At 47.9% G+C, this 22,684-nt stretch overlaps 1 protein-coding gene across 1 annotated transcript in view; it reads left to right on the forward strand.

The window, feature by feature from the left end:
- The window catches only part of DIS3L2 (DIS3 like 3'-5' exoribonuclease 2), a 214,049-nt gene that overhangs the window by 96,857 nt on the left and 94,508 nt on the right, over window positions 1-22,684 (forward strand). Inside the window, exons 9-10 of the mRNA XM_081329970.1 lie at window positions 2,893-3,020; window positions 5,293-5,372. Coding sequence (XP_081186096.1) covers window positions 2,893-3,020; window positions 5,293-5,372 — 208 coding nt within the window. The remainder of the gene's footprint in view (window positions 1-2,892; window positions 3,021-5,292; window positions 5,373-22,684) is intronic.

A 22,684-nucleotide genomic window follows, 5' to 3' on the forward strand; every position in this document is an offset into this window, starting at 1 on the left:
CGTAGGGGTACTCTTGCTGCCATCGACCTATGTAAAATCAGACTTGGGGTTTTATTGATTAGATTGTTTTTTTATATATATATAGAGAGAGAAATGGCTAGCTCATACTTCTATAGAAATATGAAAAGTTGAGGTTTGATGCTAACGCCTTATAAATATAGAATAGAATAGAATAGAATAGAATAGAATAGAATAGAATAGAATAGAACAGAACATAGAATAGAATAGAATAGAATAGAATAGAATAGAATAGAATAGAATAGAATAGAATATAGAACAGAACAGAATATAGAACAGAATAGAATATAGAATAGAACATAGAATAGAATAGAATAGAATTAGAAGAGAATAGAATTAGAATAGAACATAGAACATAGAACATAGAAAACAGAACAGAATAGAATAGAATAGAATAGAATAGAATAGAATAGAATAGAATAGAATAGAATAGAATAGAACAGAGTAGAGTAGAGTAGACTAGACTAGACTAGACTAGACTAGACTAGAATAGACTAGACTAGAATAGAATAGAATAGAATAGAACAGAGTAGACTAGACTAGACTAGAATAGACTAGACTAGACTAGACTAGAATAGAATAGAATAGAATAGAATAGAATAGAATAGACTAGACTAGACTAGACTAGACTAGACTAGACTAGAATAGAATAGAATAGAATAGAATAGAATAGAATAGAATAGAGACTAGACTAGACTAATAATAGACTAGACGACTAGACTGGAATAGGATAGGATAGGACAGGACAGGACAGGACAGGACAGGACAGGATAGTTTAGACTAGACTTCCCTTCATGGATTTCTGCCTTGTGGCGAAGGGGCTTGCGTAATTCAATGAAGCTATGAGCTATGCCGTGCAGGGCCACCCAAGACGGACAGGTCATAGCAGAGAGTTCTGACAAAACGTGATCCACTGGAGAAGGAAATGGCAACCCACTCCAGTATCTTTGCCATGAAAACTCTTGAGAAACCTATATGTGGGTCAAGAAGTAACAGTGAGAATTGGACACGGAACCACTGATTGGTTCAAAATTGGGAAAGGAGTCCGGCAAGGCTATTTAACTTATATGCAGAGCACATCATGAGAAAGGCAGGGCTAGATGAATCAAAAGTTGGAATTAAGATTGCCGGAAGAAACATCAACAACCTAAGATATGCAGATGATACAACTCTAATGGCAGAAAGTGAAGAGGAACTAAAGAGCCTCTTGTTGCGGGTGAAGAAGGAGAGTGCAAAAGTTGGGTTGAAACTCAACATTAAGAAAACCAAGATCATGGCATCCAGCCCTCTCAATTCCTGGCAAGTAGATGGGGAAGAAATGGAGGTAGCGAGAGATTTTATTTTCCTGGGCTCCAAGAACACCGCAGATGGGGTCTGCAGCCAAGAAATTAAAAGACGCTTGCTCCTGGGGAGGAAAGCCATGGCAAGTCTAGACAGCACACTAAAAAGCAGAGACATCACCCTGTCAACAAAAGTGTGTATAGTCAAGGCTGTGGTCTTCCCAGTTGCAATGTATGGCTGTGAAAGTTGGACCATAAGAAAGGCCGAGCGCCAAAGAATGGAGGCCTTTGAACTGTGGAGCTGGAGAAGACTCCTGCGAGTTCCTTGGACTGCGAGGTGATCAAACCGGTCAGTCCTAGAGGAGATCAACCCTGACTGCTCTTTAGAAGGCCAGATCCTGAAGCTAAAACTCAAATCCTTTGGCCACCTAATGAGAAGGAAGGACTCACTGGAGAAGAGCCTAACGCTGGGAAAGATTGAGGGCAAGAGAAGAAAGGGACGATGGAGAATGAGGTGGCTGGATGGAGTCACTGAAGCAGTAGGTGTGAGCTTAAATGGACTCCAGAAGGTGGTGGAGGACAGGAAGGCCTGGAGGAACGTTGTCCATGGGGTCGCGATGGGTCGGACACGACTTCGCAACTAAAAACAACAACAACAGACTAGACTAGACTAGACTAGACTAGACTAGACTAGACTAGACTAGACTAGACTAGACTAGACTAGACTAGACTAGAATAGAATAGAATAGAAATAGAAATAGAAATAGAATAGAATAGAATAGAATAGAATAGAATAGAATAGGAAATAGGAATAGAATAAGAAATAGGAATAGAATTAGAATAGAATTAGAATTAGAATTAGAATTAGAATAGAATAGAATAGAATAGAATAGAATAGAATAGAATAGAATAGAATAGGAATATAGATTAGACTAGAATAAGAATAGACTGGACTGGAATGGAATGGAATAGAATATAGTCTAGCCTAGCCTAGAATAGAATAGAATAGAATAAGAAATAGAAATAGAAATAGAAATAGAAATAGAAATAGAAATAGGAATAGAATAGAATAGAATAGAATAGAATAGAATAAGAAATAGGAATAGAATTAGAATAGAATTAGAATTAGAATTAGAATAGAATAGAATAGAATAGAATAGAATAGAATAGAATAGAATAGAATAGAATAAGAAATAGGATAGGATAGGTCAGCGTTGGAAGGGAAGGTCATCTCGTAGGTCATCTAGTCCAACCCCCTGCCCAAGCAGTAAAGGGGTCTAGAGGTTAATGGGACAGACTCGAGACCAGGAGACTGTAAGATCTAACCCCAGAGAGCTCGGTGGAGCTTAAAGCATCTTTATTTATTCAGACCAACAAAGCGAAATTCAGACTGAACCGTTTAAGACGGAGCAGGTATTTCTCAACGTACGAACACAACGGAGCCCAAACTTTCAGCAAGGCAGTGCTTAAGTGACTTTTGCCCCATCTTACGACCTTCCTTGCCACAGTTGTGAAGTGAATCGCTGAAGCTGTTTAAGTGAGGAACGCGGTCGTTAAGCGAATTCTGCCTTTCCCCGTTGACTTTGCTCGGCAGGAGGACGTCGGAGGGGATCACGTGACCCCTGTCACAAATGCAGCCATCCCAAAAATGAACGAAGTGGTTGCCGAGCATTCAAACTTTGATTCCACGAGCAGGGGGGAGGCCGCAGCGGTCGTAATTGTGTAAACTGGTCGCAAGTCACTTTTTTTTCAGTGTGAACGGTCACTACGTGAACTGTCGTAGGTCAAGGACTATCCGTATCATAAAAACTGACAGTTAGAAGGAAAAGGCGGATTTGTTTCGGAAGAGAGAGGAACTTTAAAATCGACAATGTATGCCTTCATTAGTGGTTGTATTTTGACCCAGATAAGCCTTCCAGAGTCTAGAAACTTCCCGATGCCTAAATTTATGTAACTAAACTCCTGTAGTCCCCAGACAGTCGGGCCAAAACTGTCCTAGTTGGTGATTAAAAACAGAATTACAGGTATTGCTGATGTACACGTAGGATCTCTTCAGAAGTTCCACGTTAAATCAGAAGGATTCTTGCTATAAGATTCTTGCTGTAAGAGCCTGGGTGGCCCAGTGGTTAGACTGCAGCATTGCAGGCTAATTCACTGCCCACTGCCAGCAGTTCGATCCTGACCGGCTCAAGGTCGACTCCGCCTTCCATCTTTCCGAGGTCGGTAAAATGAGGACCCATATTGTTGGGGGCAAATAGGCTAACTCTGTAAACTGCTTAGAGAGGGGCTGTGAAGCGCTGTGAAGCGGTATATAAATCTATTGCTATCTTCCTTCCTTCCTTCCTTCCTTCCTTCCTTCCTTCCTTCCTTCCTTCCTTCCTTCCTTCCTTCCTTCCCTCTCTCCCTCCCTCCCTCCCACCCTCCCTCCCTCCCTCCCTTTTGTGGTGGCACAGGGGTTAGAATTCAGCGTTGCAGGCTGACACTGCCCACTGCCAGCAGTTCGATCCTGACTTGCTCCAAGGTTGACTCCGCCTTCCCTCTTCCCGAGGTCGGTAAAATGAGGACCCAGATTGTTGGGGGTAAAATTCTGACTCTGTAAACTGCTTAGAGAGGGGCTGTAAAGCGCTGTGAAGCGGTATATATAAGTCTAAGTGCCACACACAAAGGTCTAGAAACTTATCCTGGTGGGTTTTTTTTGCACTTTACATTCTGTAGTTCCAGGTGACTATCAAGCTAGAGCAGTGTTTCTCAACCTTCACCATTTTGAGATATGTGGACTTCAACTCCCAAAATACCCCAACCAAGCAACACTGTGAGTCAAAGTCCACGCTTGCTGGCTGGGGAATTCTGGGAGTCGAAGTCCACTCAGGCCGTCTGGGGTATTGTGGGAGTCGAAGTCCACTCAGGCCGTCTGGGGTATTGTGGGAGTCGAAGTCCATTCAGGCCGTCTGGGGTATTGTGGGAGTCGAAGTCCATTCAGGCCGTCTGGGGTATTGTGGGAGTCGAAGTCCACTCAGGCCGTCTGGGGTATTGTGGGAGCCGAAGTCCACTCAGGCCGTCTGGGGTATTGTGGGAGTCGAAGTCCACTCAGGCCGTCTGGGGTATTGTGGGAGTCGAAGTCCATTCAGGCCGTCTGGGGTATTGTGGGAGTCGAAGTCCATTCAGGCCGTCTGGGGTATTGTGGGAGTCGAAGTCCACTCAGGCCGTCTGGGGTATTGTGGGAGTCGAAGTCCATTCAGGCCGTCTGGGGTATTGTGGGAGTCGAAGTCCACTCAGGCCGTCTGGGGTATTGTGGGAGTCGAAGTCCACTCAGGCCGTCTGGGGTATTGTGGGAGCCGAAGTCCACTCAGGCCGTCTGGGGTATTGTGGGAGTCGAAGTCCACTCAGGCCGTCTGGGGTATTGTGGGAGTCGAAGTCCATTCAGGCCGTCTGGGGTATTGTGGGAGTTGAAGTCCACTCAGGCCGTCTGGGGTATTGTGGGAGTCGAAGTCCACTCAGGCCGTCTGGGGTATTGTGGGAGTCGAAGTCCATTTAGGCCGTCTGGGGTATTGGAGTCGAAGTCCATTCAGGCTGTCTGGGGTATTGTGGGAGTCGAAGTCCACTCAGGCCGTCTGGGGTATTGTGGGAGTCGAAGTCCATTCAGGCCGTCTGGGGTATTGTGGGAGTCGAAGTCCACTCAGGCCGTCTGGGGTATTGTGGGAGTCGAAGTCCACTCAGGCCGTCTGGGGTATTGTGGGAGTCGAAGTCCACTCAGGCCGTCTGGGGTATTGTGGGAGTCGAAGTCCATTTAGGCCGTCTGGGGTATTGGAGTCGAAGTCCATTCAGGCCGTCTGGGGAATTCTGGGAGTCGAAGTCCTCGCATCTTAAAATTGCAAAAGTTGGGAAACACCAAGACAGAGAGAGAGAGACCGCTAAGCAATCTCTTCTTTTTATATATATATATATTTATTTGTGTGCTTGGCTAAGTTTTCGTTTCTCTTTTCCATTCTTACAGGAAAGAATGCATCTTCACCATTGACCCCTCCACTGCCAAGGACCTGGACGATGCTCTGTCTTGCAAGCCGCTTCCAGACGGTAGGACCGTGTCTTTTCCTATTTCACGTCCAGCTGCCGCCATGTTCTGTCCAAAGACATTTATTCTGGAAACTTGAGATTTCGCCCGGCGTATATAACGGGGGGCTAGTGAATCAAGTACAAGGGGGCGCCATGGCTTAGCGGTTAAAGATGCTGAGCTTGTCCGCTGGAGAGCTGACAAAGGGTTCGAGCCCCGAGCGCCGTGTGACGGGGTGAGCTCGCGTCCTTTGCTCCAGCTCCTGCCCAGCTAGCCGTTTGAAAGCAGGCCAACGCGAGTAGATAAATAGTGTTGTGATTCAGGGTCAGCCTGTGGGTTCGGCAGTTGGGTCGGACGACTCAGAGGAGGAGGAGGGGGGTGTTGAAGAGCTTGCTGATGAGAGCCCTCAGCCAGGCCCCTCCCACCTGGTCACGACGCAGACCCAGCTGTGTGAGCCTGACAGCGTGGATGAAGATGACCCACAGCTGGCCCTGTTCAAGGACGCCCGACGCAGGAGGCAGTCAATCAGGAGTAAACAGAGGAAGGCAATGGGGCACCTCGGAAGGAGGCAGAGAGAAGCCACGCCCTGAACTGTATAAAAGGGGAATGCGTGGGAGGGCTGGTTTGCTGAAGGCAACCGCTTGAATAGCTCCTGTTTCATGGTTCGTGTCTTGTTCTGTTTGCTTTTGTATCCATAAATTTGGCAGGCTTAGTTCCAGCCTCTTGCCTTCTTGTAAAAGGGGTTGTCCCTGCCTTATCTGCAGGGCCGGTAGCAGGCTGGTACAGAACAAATAGGTACCACTTCAGTGGGAAGGCAATCGTATCCCATGAGCTTTCTTCCACCTCACATTGGCCACAGGATCACGGCAAATGTCTTTGGGGAATGATGGCTCCCTCAGTTGAGAAACAGAGACCAGTCCCATGCCCTAAAGTTGGAGGTGACGGACAGGGAAACCTTGATTTCATTTTTATGTCAGGGTTTTTGCATTTGATGTGGAAGATCCTACACGAAATCTACGAAAGGAAGTCCGGCTCAGCCTGAGACAGCTTCCTTTGACGTAGAGATGTGTGAACTGGCATTAAATTTCAGGCAAGCACAGGCGGTCCTCCATTTACGACCACAAGGGAGCCCAAAAGCTTCTGCCGCTAAGTGAGCCATCTGTTAAGTCAGTTCTCTCCCATCTCTACCACCTTTCTTGCCACCGTTGTTAAGTGAATCACTGCACTTGTGAAACACGGTCATTAAGCGAATCCGGCTCCCCCCCCCTTGGACTTTGCTCGTCAGAAGTTCGCAAAAGGGGATCACGTGACCGAAAGGTGACGCGGCGACCCTCATAAACGTGAGCCGGTTGCCAAGGAAGCATCCGAATTTTGATCACATGAAGCGAAAGGCGATGCTGCCGTGGTCATAAGTCCCTTTTTTCTATGCCATTGTAACTTCGAACGGTCACTAAGCGAGCTCTTGAAAGTCGAGGACTACCCGTATTTTTATTTTTTTTTCCTGCTTGGGCAGTGAAATACAACTTACAACCAATTTGTTTAGTGACCACGTTACAATGGCGCTGAAAAAAAAATGACCAGTCAAGGACCGGTCCTTTCTCTTAACGATTGTGGCCGCATCCCCGTGGTCACGTGATCCAAATTTGGGCACTCAGCAACCAGCATGGACTTCCGACGGTCGCAGCGTCCTGGGTTCAAGGTGATCGCCGTTTGCGACCTTTCCCAGCTGGCTTCCGACAAGGAGGAAGCCAGATTCAGCTTAACGACCGTGTGACTTACTTAATAATTGCCGTGATTTGGCTCAGTGGGTTAGGACGCTGAGCTTGTCGATCAGAAGGTTGGCAGTTTGGCAGGTTGAATCCCGAGTGCCGCGTAACAGAGTGAGCGCCTGTTACTCGTCCCAGCTTCTGCCAACCTAGCAGTTCGAAAGCACGTAAAAAATGCAAGTAGAAAAATAGGGACCACTCCGGTGGGAAGGGAACAGCGTTCCGTGCGCCTTTGGCGTCTAGTCATGCCGGCCACATGACCACGGAGACGTCCTCGGACAAGCGCTGGCTCTTTGGCTTTGAAACAGAGATAAGCACCGGCCCCTAGAGTCGGAAACGACTAGCACGCATGTGCGGGGGAACCTTTACCTTGACCTTTACCTTACACTTTACCTCTGTGGCAAAAAAAAGAGGCCGTAAAGCTGAATGGGAACTGAACGGGGCACCGAACTGAAGAAGCTTCTTGGGCGAGAAGTGAAAGGTCTTCAGGGAAAAAAACCCAGTTGCCTTTTGGAAAAAATCACCTTTGGGACAACAGGGACCTGGATGACTGGGAACCTCCGTAGGCCAGGGGTCCCCAACCTGTGAGACCCAACTCAATACCGGGCCGCGGCTTATAGGCCACCGGGCGGAGTGAGTGGCTGACCGGCGCGCAGGTGCACGCGTGCGTGCACAGCCCCACTAGCGCAAACGTTGCTGTAGCCCTCGTGGGCGTTTGTGGCCCTATTTGCACAAGCGTCAGCATGAGCGCCGCAGGCATTTGCGGTCCAACTCGCACGAGCGTTGCCGTGAGTATTGCAGGCGTTTGCAGCTCAACTCGCGCGAGCGTTTACCGCGAGTGTTGAGGGCCTTTGCGGGCCAAGTCGCTGGAGCTTTTCGGTGAGTGTTGCGGGCGTTTACCGCAAGGGCATTTGCGGCTCAACTCGCGCGAGCGTTTACCGCGAGTGTTGAGGGTGTTTGTGGGCCAACTTGCTCAAGCGTTGCCGCGAGTGTCACAGGCGTTTGTGGCCCCATTTGCCTCACCACAAGCGTCGTGGACGTTTGCTGTCCAACTCACACGAGCATCGCTGCAAGCGTGGCGGACGCTCAGCCCCCACTCAAACGAGCAACGGGTGTTTGTGTGCGTGTGCACATGCATTGACCCCCTCCACAAAACCATCCCTTCTTTCTCCCCTCCACCCGCTCCGGACCATCAACCCCGAAAGGTTGGGGACCTCTAATGTAGACAATGCAGGAGATCAGTCCTCTTGGAGAAAAACAGCCCATTCTCTCTATAATAAAAATAATACTAATAAAGTTGGAAGGGACCTTGGAGGCCATCTAGTCCAACCCCCTGCTCAGGCAGGAAACCCTATACCATTTCAGACAAATGGCTGTCCAGTTTCTTCTTAAAAACTTCCAGTGTTGGAGCATTCACAGCTTCTGGAGGCAGGTTGTTCCACTGGTTAATTGTTCTAACTGTCAGGAAGTTTCTCCTTAGTTCTAGGTTGCTTCTCTCCTTGATTAGTTTCTCCATCCGTTGCTTCTTGTCTTGCCTTCGGGCGCTTTGGAGAATAGCTTGACTCCCTCTTCTTTGGGGCAGCCCATGAGATACTGGAAGGCTGCTATCCTGTCCCCCCTCGTCCTTCTCTTGTTTGACAGTTTCTTGTCCTCCATTAAACAACTTTCCCAACCAGCGGACTTTTTCTTTTTTTCTCTTCCCCGTCCTACTGTTTCACCGAAATCTACTTCTCTGCAGTTTCTCCAAGCGAGTCCTTAGCCTCCGTTCCAATTTGCAAAGACAGCCGGGTGCCGCTTCCCATTCCTGCAAACGCAGAGAGCATCTCCTAGTTAGAATTAAGCCTTGTCGAATGGAGCAGGGAAGAGTCGTAAAAAACAGCTGGCGGTGGTGATTTGGCTAGAAATGGCCTTTCTCTCTCTCTCTCTCTCTCTCTCTCTCTCTCTCTCTCTCTCTCTCTCTCTCTCTCTCTCTCTCTCTCTCTCTCTCTCTCTCTCTCTCTCTCTCTCTCTCTCTTTCCCTTCATCTCTTTGGCTCAGCGATTTTGCTGTTGAATGGAGGCTTCAGAGCGCCAGCCAAGTTCAAGAAAGTTTCTCCCTGTTGTAAGTTCTCCCTTGCCTGCCCCCCTCCCTTCCCCTTGTCTGGGGGAGAGAGAAAGAGAAAGAAAGAGAGAGAGAGAGCAATTTGATCTTCACAAATTTGATCTTTTGCCTGTGACTTTTTAAACTTTTTTGGGGGGTGGGGTGGGGTGGGGGGAAATTGGTTTTCTGAACTTTGTTGGCCTTGTAAGGAGAATGAGGTCTGAGGCCAGAGGGCCGAGCAAACACTTCCTCAAGGCGACTTGTAAAACTGGAGTAGTCTTTGCAGGCAGGGGGGGTAAGGAATTTGGGACGGCAGGAGACAGGAGCAGGTGGGATAGACAGAGAGAGAGAAAGAAAGAGTGCAGGTGGTCCTCAGCTTACAGCCACCACTGAACGCAAACTTCCTCCTGCTAAAGTGTGACGTTTGTTGTGCGACTTGGCTGCCCCGTTTTGCAACCTTTCTCGTTAACGTGCATCCCCGGCAGTCGATTAGTTAGTTACGACCTCGGCAGCCTCCCCTCGGTCGCGTGATCAAAATTCCCGACGCCTGGCCGCCGGTTCCTATTTACGACCGCCGTAAATAGGCACCGGTGGCCAGGCCTCTGAATTTTGATCACGTGACCCCCCGAGGGGAGGCTGCCGAGGTCGTAACTGTGAGAAACAGTCATCGGTCCCTTTTTTTTCAGCACCATTGTCCCTTTGAACAGTCACTAAACAAACGGTCGTAAGAGGAGGACTAAGCGTAGGCTGTTTAGCTCCCCGGAGATGGCTTTGATGAATTGGGAAGTTCAGCGGATTTTATGCAATATGGGATAAGAAAGTTCAAAGGGACCTCGGGGGTCATCTAGTCCAACCCGTCGCTTGAACGGGAGACCCGGTACAATTTGAGACAAGGGGCTGTCCAGCCTCTTCTTAAAAACTTCCAGTGTTGGAGCACTCACCGCTTCTGGAGGCAGGTTGTTCCACTGGTTAATTGTTCTCACTGTCAGGAAGTTTCTCCTTAGTTCTAGGTTGCTTCTCTCCTTGATGAGTTTCCATCTGTTGCTTCTTGTCCTGCCTTCAGGCGCTTTGGAGAATAGCTTGACTCCCTCTTCTTTGGGGCAGCCCCTGAGATACTGGAACGTTGCTATCCTGTCCCCCCTCGTCCTTCTCTTCATTAAACCAGACATACCCAATTCCTGCAACCGTGATTCATATATTTTCGCCTCCAGTCCCCTGATCATCTTTATTGCTCTTCTCTGCCCTCTTTTTCCCCCCCCCCCAAAGTCTCAACATCTTTTTGGTATGGCGGTGACCAAAACTGGACTCGGTTTTTCCAAGTGTGGTCTCCCTCGTGCAGTCTGAAGCGGTGGTAAGACTTCACGTCATGTCGAAGCGATCCCTCTGTTGAGGCAGCCTAGGATTGCGTTGGCTCTTTCGGCAGCTGCAGCACACGGCTGGCTCGTACTTAAGGGATTTAGGATCGGAACTGGAATTGAGGAATTGCTGGGTTTTAACCTCCTGGGACGCGGTGGCTCAGTGGGTTAGGATGCTGAGCTTGTCGATCAGAAGGTGGGCAGTTTGGCGGGTCGAATCCCGAGTGCTGCGTAGCAGAGTGAGCGCCTGTTACTCGTCCCAGCTCCTGCCCACCTAGCAGTTCGAAAGCACGTAAAAATGCAAGTAGAAAAATAGGGAACACTACGGTGGGAAGGTAACAGCGTTCCGTGCGCCTTTGGCGTCTAGTCATGCCGGCCACATGACCACGGAGACGTCCTCGGACAAGCGCTGGCTCTTCGGCTTTGAAACGGAGATGAGCACCGGCCCCTAGAGTCGGAAACGACTAGCACGCGTGTGCGGGGGAACCTTTACCTTTACCTTTAACCTCCTGGCACCGCTTAGGATATTTTGACGGGGTTTGTGGTGCAGCAGTTCCTGGTGAACGTTGCGTTTGGGAAAGTAGAACAAGACTGTCCATATGGAAAGCTGCCTGGGTCTTCCCCCCCTTTACCCACTGACTCCAAACGAGATGACAATGTCAGAAGCTGATATTGCAGCCAAAAGAGGGTCTAGTACAGCTCGACGTAACATTCGTTTAGCCAGCATTCATAGTTACAATGCCACTGAATAAAGTAACTTATTATGCCTGTTGCAAAGGAGCTTTTTTCTATTGCTAAGCATCGGTTCACACTTCGTGCCCACATCCTGAGGTCATGTGATCGCCATTTGGGACTTTCTCAGCCGGCTTCCCGCAAGCAAAGTTAGCGCGGGGGGGGGGAGAGCTGGATTCACCTAACGGCCGCGTGACTCATTTAACAACCACGGTGATTTGTTTAACATCTGTGGCCAAAAAAATAAAAATAAAAATCAGGCAGGACTCTGTTAACCGCCTTACTTAGCCATAGAAATTCTCGTCCCAAGTCCGTTCGTAAGTTCGAGGACTACCTATAGTAAGCCAAGAACACGCCTCTATTTTTTCCTTTTTTTTTTTTTTTTGAGGAGCTGTAGGCTTCTTTCATTGGCAGTTTTTGTGCTAAATCAAGAGTCTCCAAACTTGGCAACTTTAAGGCTTGTGGGCTTCCGCTCCCAGAATTCCCCAGCTGGCAGAATTCTGGGAGCTGAAGTCCACAAGTCTTTAAAAGTTGCCAAATTTGGAGGCCCCTGTGCTGAATGATCGGAGAGAGAGTCTCATTACTCGGGATTCGAGCAATACGGCATCCAGTTTTGGTCTCTGCAATGTAAAAAAAGACGTTGAGACTCTAGAAAGAGAGCAGAGAAGAGCAAGAAAGATGATCAGGGGACTGGAGGCTCAAACATACAAGGAACGGTTGCTGGAATTGGGAACGGTTGCTGGAATTGGGTATGTCTGGTTTAATGAAGAGAAGGACGTGGGGTGACAGGATAGCACTGCTCCAATATCTCAGGGGCTGTCCCAAAGAAGAGGCAGTCAAGCTCTTCTCCAGAGCGCTTGAAGGCAGGACAAGAAGCAACGGATGGAAACTAAGCAAAGAGAGAAGCAACCTGGAATTAAGAAGAAATTTCCTGACAGTGAGAACAATTAACCAGTGGAACTCCTTGCCTCCAGAAACGGTGAATTCTCCAACACTGGAAGTTTTTAAGAAGAGACTGGACAGCCATTTGTCTGAAATGGTATAGGGTTTCCTGTCTGAGCAGGGGGTTGGACTAGATGATCTTCAAGGTCCCTTCCGACTTTATTATTATTATTAACAACCTGCCTCCAGAAACGGTGAATTCTCCAATACTGGAAGTTTTTAAGAAGAGACTGGACGGCCATTTGTCTGAAATGGTATAGGGTCTCCTGCCTGAGCAGGGGGTTGGACTAGATGACCTCCAAGCTCCCTTCCAGCTGTGTTATTCTGTTATTCTAACATCCATCTGAACAAAAGAGCCAATTCCCCCCCCAAAAAAGGGGGAGCTAATGGCTTCTGCCTCCTTTTGAGACTCTGCCCTGACCTTACAACCAGGTCTGTACCTATCCTTCGATCTCAGCTCCGTTGATCTTGGCCTGGCTTCACCCCGAGCTTGCTAAGCTGCGGCTTGCTCCCTTCCACAGCCTGGAAGCGCTGCTGCAATTTTCCTATCTGCCTTCGTGGAATCCCCTGCATATTTCTGCAATCAGTCAGAACCCGAGGACTACGGCTTTTGGCAGCCCCACGGCACCCCCACCCACCCCCGTCTGACGGTTTTCGTAGGGTGTCGAAATATTTACGGGGCCAGAAACGTGGCGAATTGGAAAAGTACTGGATGTTCTGAGCGGATCTCCTGGCACAGAGCCTGTTTCGCCGTCTTCCGGAATACCTGACGGGCTAGCTGTCCCGCGGCCAGGCGCTGCACCTGGTCAAAGCTTTGCACACGCGTCTTTCGCGTCGGCCACCGCGAGTAAAAAAAGAAAAAAAGTCGCTCTTGCGAGGGGCCAGTGCTGTGTGTCAGGGATTTCGGAAGGGCTCGACCCTTCTCCTTTGTTTTGCAACGGGAAGGCCGTCTCCCAAAGCGGTTTCATAAACGGATTTGAGAAATCCCGAGGCCTAATTTATTAGCTGTTGCAGATACACAGCTTCTGGAAAACTTGCAGCTTGCGGGTCGTTCAAGGCCATTGTTGCTTTCGTCCTTTGTGCAGGGGTCTTCAAACTTGGCCCCTTTAAGATGGGTGGACTTCAGCTCTCCCGGAATTCCTCAGCCAGCATCGCTTACTCTCTTGTAACCCCTTCCTATGCAATCTCTCCACTAGAGGAGGAACGAGAAGGAGGAAAAAAAAACCAACTCCAGGCGTGGCTGGCTGAGGAATTCTGGGAGTTGAAGTCCACAAGTTGCCAAGTTTGAAGACCCTCCTTGCCTTTGTGGTTGGTTTCTGCTGCTTGGGGGGGTTTTCTGTGAGGTCCGATCCTGCTGATCACTTGGGATCTAAAGATCTCCCTGAACAGATAACAGAGGCTGAGGCTCAGGCCTACGTGTTGTCCTTGGTTGCCTCCGCACATGCCTTTCCATCGGAATGGAGCTGGAAGGGACCCTGGAGGTCTTCTAGTCCAATCCCCTGTTCAGGCAGGAGATCTTACACCAGGGGTCTTTAAACTTGGCCCTTTTATGACTCATGGAGTTCAACACGTGCCTGGCTGAGGAATTCTGGGAGTTGAAGTCTGCAAGTCAGGAAGGGGGCCATAGTTCCCCATGCTGGCTGAGGAATTCTGGGAGTTGAAGTCCCCGAGTCATGAAGGGGCCATAGTTCCCCATGCTGGCTGAGGAATTCTGGGAGTTGAAGTCCCCGAGTCATGAAGGGGCCATAGTTCCCCATGCTGGCTGAGGAATTCTGGGAGTTGAAGTCCCCGAGTCATGAAGGGGCCTTAGTTCCCCCACGCTGGCTGAGGAATTCTGGGAGTTGAAGTCTGCAAGTCATGAAGGGGGCCATAGTTCCCCATGCTGGCTGAGGAATTCTGGGAGTTGAAGTCCCCGAGTCATGAAGGGGCCTTAGTTCCCCCACGCTGGCTGAGGAATTGTGGGAGTTGAAGTCCCCGAGTCATGAAGGGGGCCATAGTTCCCCCACGCTGGCTGAGGAATTCTGGGAGTTGAAGTCTGCAAGTCATGAAGGGGGCCATAGTTCCCCATGCTGGCTGAGGAATTCTGGGAGTTGAAGTCCCCGAGTCATGAAGGGGGCCATAGTTCCCCATGCTGGCTGAGGAATTCTGGGAGTTGAAGTCCCCGAGTCATGAAGGGGCCTTAGTTCCCCCACGCTGGCTGAGGAATTCTGGGAGTTGAAGTCCCCGAGTCATGAAGGGGCCATAGTTCCCCATGCTGGCTGAGGAATTCTGGGAGTTGAAGTCCCCGAGTCATGAAGGGGCCATAGTTCCCCATGCTGGCTGAGGAATTCTGGGAGTTGAAGTCCCCGAGTCATGAAGGGGCCATAGTTCCCCCACTCTGGCTGAGGAATTCTGGGAGTTGAAGTCCGTGAGTCATGAAGGGGCCATAGTTCCCCCACTCTGGCTGAGGAATTCTGGGAGTTGAAGTCCCCGAGTCATGAAGGGGCCACGTTTGAAGACCCCTGGCATAGTATCTCACCTCTCAGTATCCAACCTGGAATGAGAGCTGTAGCACTCATAGCAACATGCTATTCCTCTGTTTTGTCGGAAGTTACACAACCGTAATGTGTTTTGTCCAAATGCCCTTAGGATTATCCTGATAGGAAGTTGATGAAACAACCAGACCTAGCAGTTTCTGCCTATGGCAAACTCAAGTGTAGAAGCTGCCACAAGACATCTCATTACTCATAGATTGCTACAACTCCTGTATATGCAGTACCTCAAAAGCTCCTAGTCCATACAAAAGGATTTACAACTGGTTGTCTCATTTTCCAGGTACAGCGGAAAAGAGACTCTCCACCCACTTGTTACCTGAAATGGGCTGCACCTCGCTGCTCTTTTGGCACCTGAGTTGTAACAATTTTGTGAGCAAGGAACCCCTATTTTCTGCCGAAAAAAAAGTGTGAATCTGCGCCCAGGGGTCTTCAAACTTGGCCCTTTTATGAGTTGTGGACTTCAACTCCCAGAATTCCTCAGCCAGGCACATGTTGAAGTCCACGAGTCATAAAAGGGCCGAGTTTGAAGACCCCTGTACTATACGTTCCTTCTGATGCATGTGTTCACGCATGAGCTCTACAGAGGCAGTCCTCGCCTTACGACCAGAATGGAGCCCAAAATTTCTGTTGCTAAGTGAGACATTCCTTAAGTGAATTTAGCCCCATTTTGCCACCTTTCTTGCCCCAAAGATTAAGGGAATCCCTGCAGTTGTTAAATTAGTAACACGGTTCTTAAGTGAATCTGAGTTTTGTCCCATTTGGCGACTTTTCTTGCCACAGCTGTTAAGTGAATCACCACGGTTGCTAAGTTAGTGATGCGGTTGTTAAGTGAATTGGGCTCTCTCCCCCCCCCCCCCAACGGACTTTGCTTTGTCAGAAGTTCACAAAAGGGGATCGCACAATCCCGGGACGCTGCAATCGTCATAAACACATGTCAGTTGCCAAAAGCCTGAATTTTGATCACGGGTTGTTAAGTGTGAAAAATGGTCCAAAGTCACTTTTTGTAACTTTGTTGTAACTTTGCGCCGTTGTAACTAAATGAACTATTGGTAAGTTGAGGAGTACCTATACTTTTGCGGTGTCTCATGCAATATATTCATAGCTCTTGGGATACAACTACAATTATTAAAAGAAAAAAACTCCCGTGGAAAGGGAACTTAAGAGATTTGCATAAAAGGGATCTGCATAAAAGAGATTTGCATAAAAAAAAATCTGGATTCTACTTGGGTCTCTCTTTGGAGCCACGATTCTCACTGTGGACCCTCTTGTGCTGGGAAGCCAAATGCACCTGTTTAATTATTTTCTTATCACTAGATTTGTTATCAATGATCCATTGTTAAATGGATTTTGCCCCCAAGTCCCCGTAGACCAGTATATCTCAACCTTAGCAACTTTAAAAGAGGGGTGGACTTCAACTCCCAGAATTCTCCAGCCAGCACAGGTGTTCTGGGAGTTGAAGTCCACCCCTCTTTTAAAGTTGCCAAAGTAGAAAAACACTGATTACACATTCGTGTAAATCGCTAGCCTTCTGTAGGATTGAGAGTGGGGGTCCAACATAGTTGCCAACCAAACTCCTGTGTGTGTGCGTGCGTGTGTGTGTGTGTGTGTGTGTTGGAGATCTGTTTGGCTCCCTTTTCTTAGCTGTGTTGCAACAGAGGCTAAATGCTCATCTGTTGAGGGTGTTTTAATTAGCTTTAATTCCTGCAAGGAGCCGTTCGTTGAGTTCGGTGGCCTCAAGGTTGCCTTCCTACCCTAAGATTCATTTGGCCCGATGTGTTTTTTGTTTTTTTGTTTGTCTGTCATCTATCTATCTATCTATTCATCTGTCTATCTCTATCTGTCTATCTATCTACAGTATATCTATCTATATCTCTCTGTCTGTCTATCTATATCTATCTATATCTATAACTATTATCTATCTCTCTATCTTATCTATCTGTCTATCTATCTATCTATCTATCTATCTATCTATCTATCTATCTATCTATCTATCTATCCAACTATCTATCTATTTACCTACATACATACATACATACCTATCTATCTCTATCAGTTTATCTATCTCTATCTATCTGTCTGTCTGTCTGTCTGTCTATCTGTATCTCTGTCTATTTATCTATATCCATCTATAATGTCTTTATCTATATCATCTATCATTTTTTATCATCTACCTATCTATTATCTATCTATTTATCTATCTCTTTATATCTTCGGCTTTGAAACGGAGATGAGCACCGGCCCCTAGAGTCGGAAACGACTAGCACGCAAGTGCGGGGGAACCTTTACCTTTTACCTTATATCTATCCATCTATCATTTCTTTATATCATTTCTTTATCATCTATTTATTGTCTATCATCTATCTATTATCTATCATCTATCATCTATTCTATCTATTATCTATCTATCTGTCTATCTATCTATCTATCTATCTATCTAACTATCTATCTATCTATCTACTCATTTTGCATTTTCTCATGGCTGAAAATGGATAAACTTTGAAGTCCTAGTCAGCCCTAAGGGTTGTGGGTGCTCCATCACTGGACGTTTTTAAGAGAATGGACAGACATTTGTCTGGAATGTTACAGGGTTTCCTGCCTGAGCAGGGGGTTGGACTAGGTCAGGGCTTTTCAACCAGTGGTACAGGTACCACCTGTGGTACATGGGCACCTGGCAGGTGGTACGCGACCATCCTAGAAAAGCGGTAGCGGGGGAGGGGAATGAGCTGAACCGGTGGCAGCACCGCACAAGCCTGAGCGAGAGACGGCTGGAGCTGCAGGGCTGTCGGGGCTCAGCGGAAGCGCCAGGATCAGCGCCAGGATCCAGCTGGAGCTCAGCACCGATCCTGTCGCTTCCGCTGAGCCCAGAAGAAGCGCCGATCAGCTGGAATGTTGCAGCATCTCCAGGGTCTTGTGATTTACATCCAGATGCTTGGCAACTGATTCATATTTATGACGGTCACAGCGTCCCAGGGTCATGTGAATTGACCAAAACCTGCTGCAACCACCCAGCAGATGGGGGGGGGGAATAAAAACGAAACACCCCCCCCACCCCACCCCCGCTGCCAATCCTCAGCAGAAATGCTCCCAACAATGAAAACCTCGGACAGGAGGAAGAGCGCCGCCGGGCGGGCAGGCAGGTGTCTTGCTCAGCTGTGGCTCGGAGGGCACTTTTTCCAGTGCCATTGTAACTTCGAACAGTCACCAAGCGAACTGTTGTAAGTCGAGGACTACCTGTACTTCCATCACTTTTTTCCTTTTTTGTTTTTGGTCATCAGGTTTTTGACACCTTTCTAGTCGACTGGTGGTACTCGGATGTTGCCATATCCTAAAAGTGGTACGATGGGTGAAAAGGTTGAAAAGCCGTGGACTAGAAGACCTCTAAGGTCCCTTCCAACTCTCGTTATTCTGTTAAGGACTAGAGATGACCTGATAGCAATCTTCCAGGATTGGAGGGGCTGCCATAAAGAAAAGGGGGGGGGAACGTATCCACCTCTTCTCCAAAGCCCCTGAAGGCAGGACAAGAAGCAACGGATGGAAACTAATCAAGGCGAGAAGCAACGTGGAACTAAGGAGGAATTTCCCGACGGTGAGAACAATTAACCAGTGGAACAACTTGCCACCAGAAGTTGTGGGTGCTCCATCCCTGGAGGTTTTTAAGAAGAGATTGGACGACCATTTGACTGAGATGTTACAGGGTTTCCTGTTTGAGCGGAGGGTTGGACTAGAAGACCTCCAAGGTCCCTTCCACCTCTGTTATTCTGCCATTCTGTTATTCTCTTATTCTGATTCCACTTAGCAGCTCTAGTGATTCGCTTATCAACCGTGGGGGAAAAAGGGCCATAAAACTGGGGGGCTGCTTCAGCGGCCGCAAGTCCCCTTGCGTCTGAGTCTCAACCGATGGACTGAGTAAAAAAAAAAAAAATTCAAAATTCTTGAAAGAAACTTGAATTCGGCTTTCTCCCCTGTCCTTCCCACGACGACTATCTTTGCCCCCGGAGCTGAGACCTAATTGAAAACGAAAGGAAGTGTGTCTACTTGTAATCTCACGCGCGATTGAAAAGTTCCTCTCCTTGTTGCCCAAAAAAACTTCAGCGTGACCTCTTTCAAAAGCTAGGGTGTTACGACTCAAAGCCTGTAGTATCTTGAGGTCCAAGAACTGGTGCCAGGAGCAAAACCGTGGTTACGTATTGAAGTTGTAAGGAACAAGGCGCTCCTGCGCCCGTGTTCGGTCCAAAAAAAAATAATAATCCAAAATCGGTAGCAGAGCCGGGCTTCGGCCAAAAAAATAAATAAAATAAAGTCTTCATTTTCCGTTTATGCAAACGTGCTGGGCTAGAGAAGAGTTTTACCGATCTTTCAACACTGCTGCAGAGCGTCAGAAGCTTTGATAATGTACCGTAAAACATTTATAGATCTTCCATGGATCCCAGACTGTCTCCTGACTCCGAAGGCTGTAGCCCGGCAGCGGCAAAATATTGTCTCCTTCTGTGAAATAAAATAGTTAGGATGAGCTAAAAATGTTAACGGTTACTAATGAGCCAATTTCCTGCACTGGAAGAATCAGTTGCCTTGCTTGTCTTTCTGGACTGCAAGATAACGGAGCTGGTGTAGAGCACTGACGACTCAGGAAAAACAGCAGGAGATTCAATCAATCGGAATAAAGCTGGGAGGGACCTTGGAGGTCATCTAGCCCAACCCCCTGCTCAGGCAGGAGACCCTATACCATTTCAGACAAACGACTGTCCAGTCTCTTCTTAAAAACCTCCAGTGATGGAGCACCCACAGCTTCTGGAGGCAGGTTGTTCCACTGGTTAATTGTTCTCACTGTCAGGAAGTTTCTCCTTAGTTCTAGGTTGCTTCTCTCCTTGATTAATTTCCATTCGTTGCTTCTTGTCTTGCCTTCTGGTGCTTTGGAAAATAAGTTGACCCCCCCTCTTCTTTTTTGTAGCCCCTCAAATACTGGAGTACTGCTATCATGCCCCACCCTAGTCCTCCTTTTCTTATTTATTTTTTATTTATTTTAATTCCATTTATATCCCGCCCTTCTCCGAAGACTCAGGGCGGCTTACAAGCTTAGCAGTAGCCTTCATTCTATGTATATGCCTGCTTATTAGGGCTTTCACACACCCTCCAAGCGGCATTATTACAAAGTCAGCTTAATTGCCCCCAACAATCTGGGTCCTCATTTTACCTACCTGGGAAGGATGGAAGGCTGACTCAACCTTGAGCCTGGTGGGACTCGAACCTGCACTAATTGCAGGCAGCTGGTGTTACTTAAGGAGGCATTAGCCCACTGCTCCACCAAGGCTCGAAAAAGCCTCCACCAAGGCTTTTCTGTAGACTAGCCAAACCCAAATCCTGCAACCGTTTTTCGTAGCTTTCAGTCCTTAAACATCTGACTTGCTCTCCTTTGCACTTTTTCTTCAGGCTAGCTCAAGTAATAAACTTGCAGAAGGAGGAACAACAACAACAATAATAATAAAAGTTGGAAGGGACCTTGGAGGTCATCTAGTCCAACCCCCTGCTCAGGCAGGAGACCCTATACCATTTCAGACAAATGGCTGTCCAGTCTCTTCTTAAAAACCTCCAGTGTTGGAGCATTCACCGCTTCTGGAGGCAGGTTGTTAATAATAATAATAATAATAGAGTTGGAAGGGACCTTGGAGGTCATCTAGTCCAACCCCCTGCTCGGGCAGAAAACCCTATATCATTTCAGACAAAATGGCTGTCCAGTGTCTTCTTGAAAACCTCCAGCGTTGGAGCATTCACCGCTTCTGGAGGCAGGTAGTTCCCCTGGTTCATTGTTCTCAACTGTCAGGAAATTTCCAGTGCAAAGATTTAAGTAACATACTAAAGTCACTCTTTTAAATACAGGGGGTCCTGAGCAGGGGGATGGACCAGATGACCTCCAAGGTCCCTTCCAGGTCTATTCTATTCTATTAGTGGGTGTCTCCGAGCACAGAACCTTACAAAATTGTTCTTCCGCTTTATCTGTTTGCCTCGAAAAAGATGTGAATTGTAATCCCGGCATGGTCTCTTTTTCATCCCTGCCTCCTCCTTCATGCTGTTCCCTGACGTTCAAAAGTCTCTTTCTTAAAGTCTTTCATAGCGAACTCGGAACTTTAGATTGCTGTGATGGCGGGTGCGTGTTTGTTTGTTTTTTTTGCAGAGTATTCACAAATTACGAGACGCGTAATTCCTTTCTTCATTCCCCGCCACCCCCGCCATTTTCTGTAATAAAAAGAAAATGGACTTCCCAGGGCTGCTGCGGTTTGAGGGAGAAGGAGATCAACAGTTGAAAAAGTTGAAATCTCAGCTTGATTCAACAACCCTCCTCCAAGGTGTGTTGTTTAAATCACGCCTCTTGGGCCACACAGGCTTAAGAGTTACACACCCCAACCTGAGATGGGTCAGACCCATTGTGGTGAGAGTGTGAGGTTGTTGGGTTTTTTTTTCCCCCCTCAGAAAGCGGCCAACCCTGTGTGTAATTGGATGCAACCCAAGAAGAAACGCATTGATGAGATCTGTAAATTAGAATGACGTAGAAGCTAGGATAACGGAGCTGGAAGGGACCTTGGAGGTCATCTAGTCCAACCCCTTGCTCCAGCAGCGGACTCTATATACCATTTCAGACAAGTGGCTGTCCAGTCTCTTCCTGAAAGCCTCCAGTGATGGGGCGCTCGCAACTTCTGGAGGCAAATTGTTCCACCGGTTGATTTTTCTCACTGTTAGGAAGTTTCTCCTTCATTCCAGATTGCTTTCTCTCCTTGATGAGTTTCCCTCCGTTGCTTCTTGTCCTGCCTTCGGGGGCTTTGGAGAATGGCTTGACTCCCTCTTCTTTGGTGCAGCCCCTGAGAGATTGGAAGGCTGCTATCATGTCCCCCCTCGTCCTTCTCTTCATTAGACTAGACATACCCAGTTCCAGCAGCCGTTCCTCGTATGTTTTAGCCTCCAGACCTCTAATCATCTTTGTTGCTCTTCTCTGCACTCTTTCCAGAGTCTCAACATCTTTTTTTACTTCGTGGTGACCAAAACTGGATGCCGTATTCCAGGTGCGGCCTTACCAAGGCCTTGTAAAGCTGTATTAACACTCCACGTGATCTTGATTCTATTCCTCTGTTAATGCAGCCTAGAACTGCGTTGGCTTTTTTGGCTGCTGCTGCACACCGTTGCCGCACACTTCAATCATTCTCTATGGAGTTGACTAGGGTGAGCCAAAAGGTAGTAGATAATTGACAGTTCTGGAAACACTTCAGCGTGAATCTGGTTCATCAGACAGATGTTTGGCCTGGATTTGGCATTTTTCTCTGCCTACGGAGTCCTTCCCAAGGACCTGGGATTGGCAGATGTGAATGTCTGATTGTGTTAAGAGTCCCAAAGGTGCTTTTTTTTTTCAGGAGACAACTGGGCTTTCTTGTTTTTTTTTCTTTGAAGACCTTTCGCTTCTCATCCCAGAAGCTTCTTCAGCTCTGACCGGATGGTGGGAAATGGAAGGATTTATACTCCTCGCAGACAGCTGGTCCTTTGCATCCTTTTAGAGAGTCATTGAGGCCACCTGGAGGCCACTGTCAAAATTGAACCGCCCTCCCTCAACAGAAGGGGAGGGATACAACACCATCTATTTCCAGTCTACAATACAGTCAGTCGTTCCAAGAATGTTCCACACCCGTTTGCACCACTCAGGTGACCCTGAGGACACAGACAAACCTCCAAGTGGCCTCAACTCCTCTCTAAAAGGAGGAAAACGACCAGCTCTCTGCAAGGAGTATAAATCCTCCCATTTCCCCCACCACCCAGTCAGAGCTGAAGAAGCTTCTGGGATGAGAAGCGAAAGGTCTTCAAAGAAAAACAAGAAAGTCCAGTTGCCTCCTGAAAAAGCACCTTTGGGACAGCCATGACCTGGACGACGGAGAATCCCCACGGGTTG

The sequence above is a fragment of the Vipera berus genome, assembly GCF_964194415.1.
Source record: "Vipera berus genome assembly, chromosome: 5".
Lineage (NCBI taxonomy): Eukaryota > Metazoa > Chordata > Lepidosauria > Squamata > Viperidae > Vipera > Vipera berus.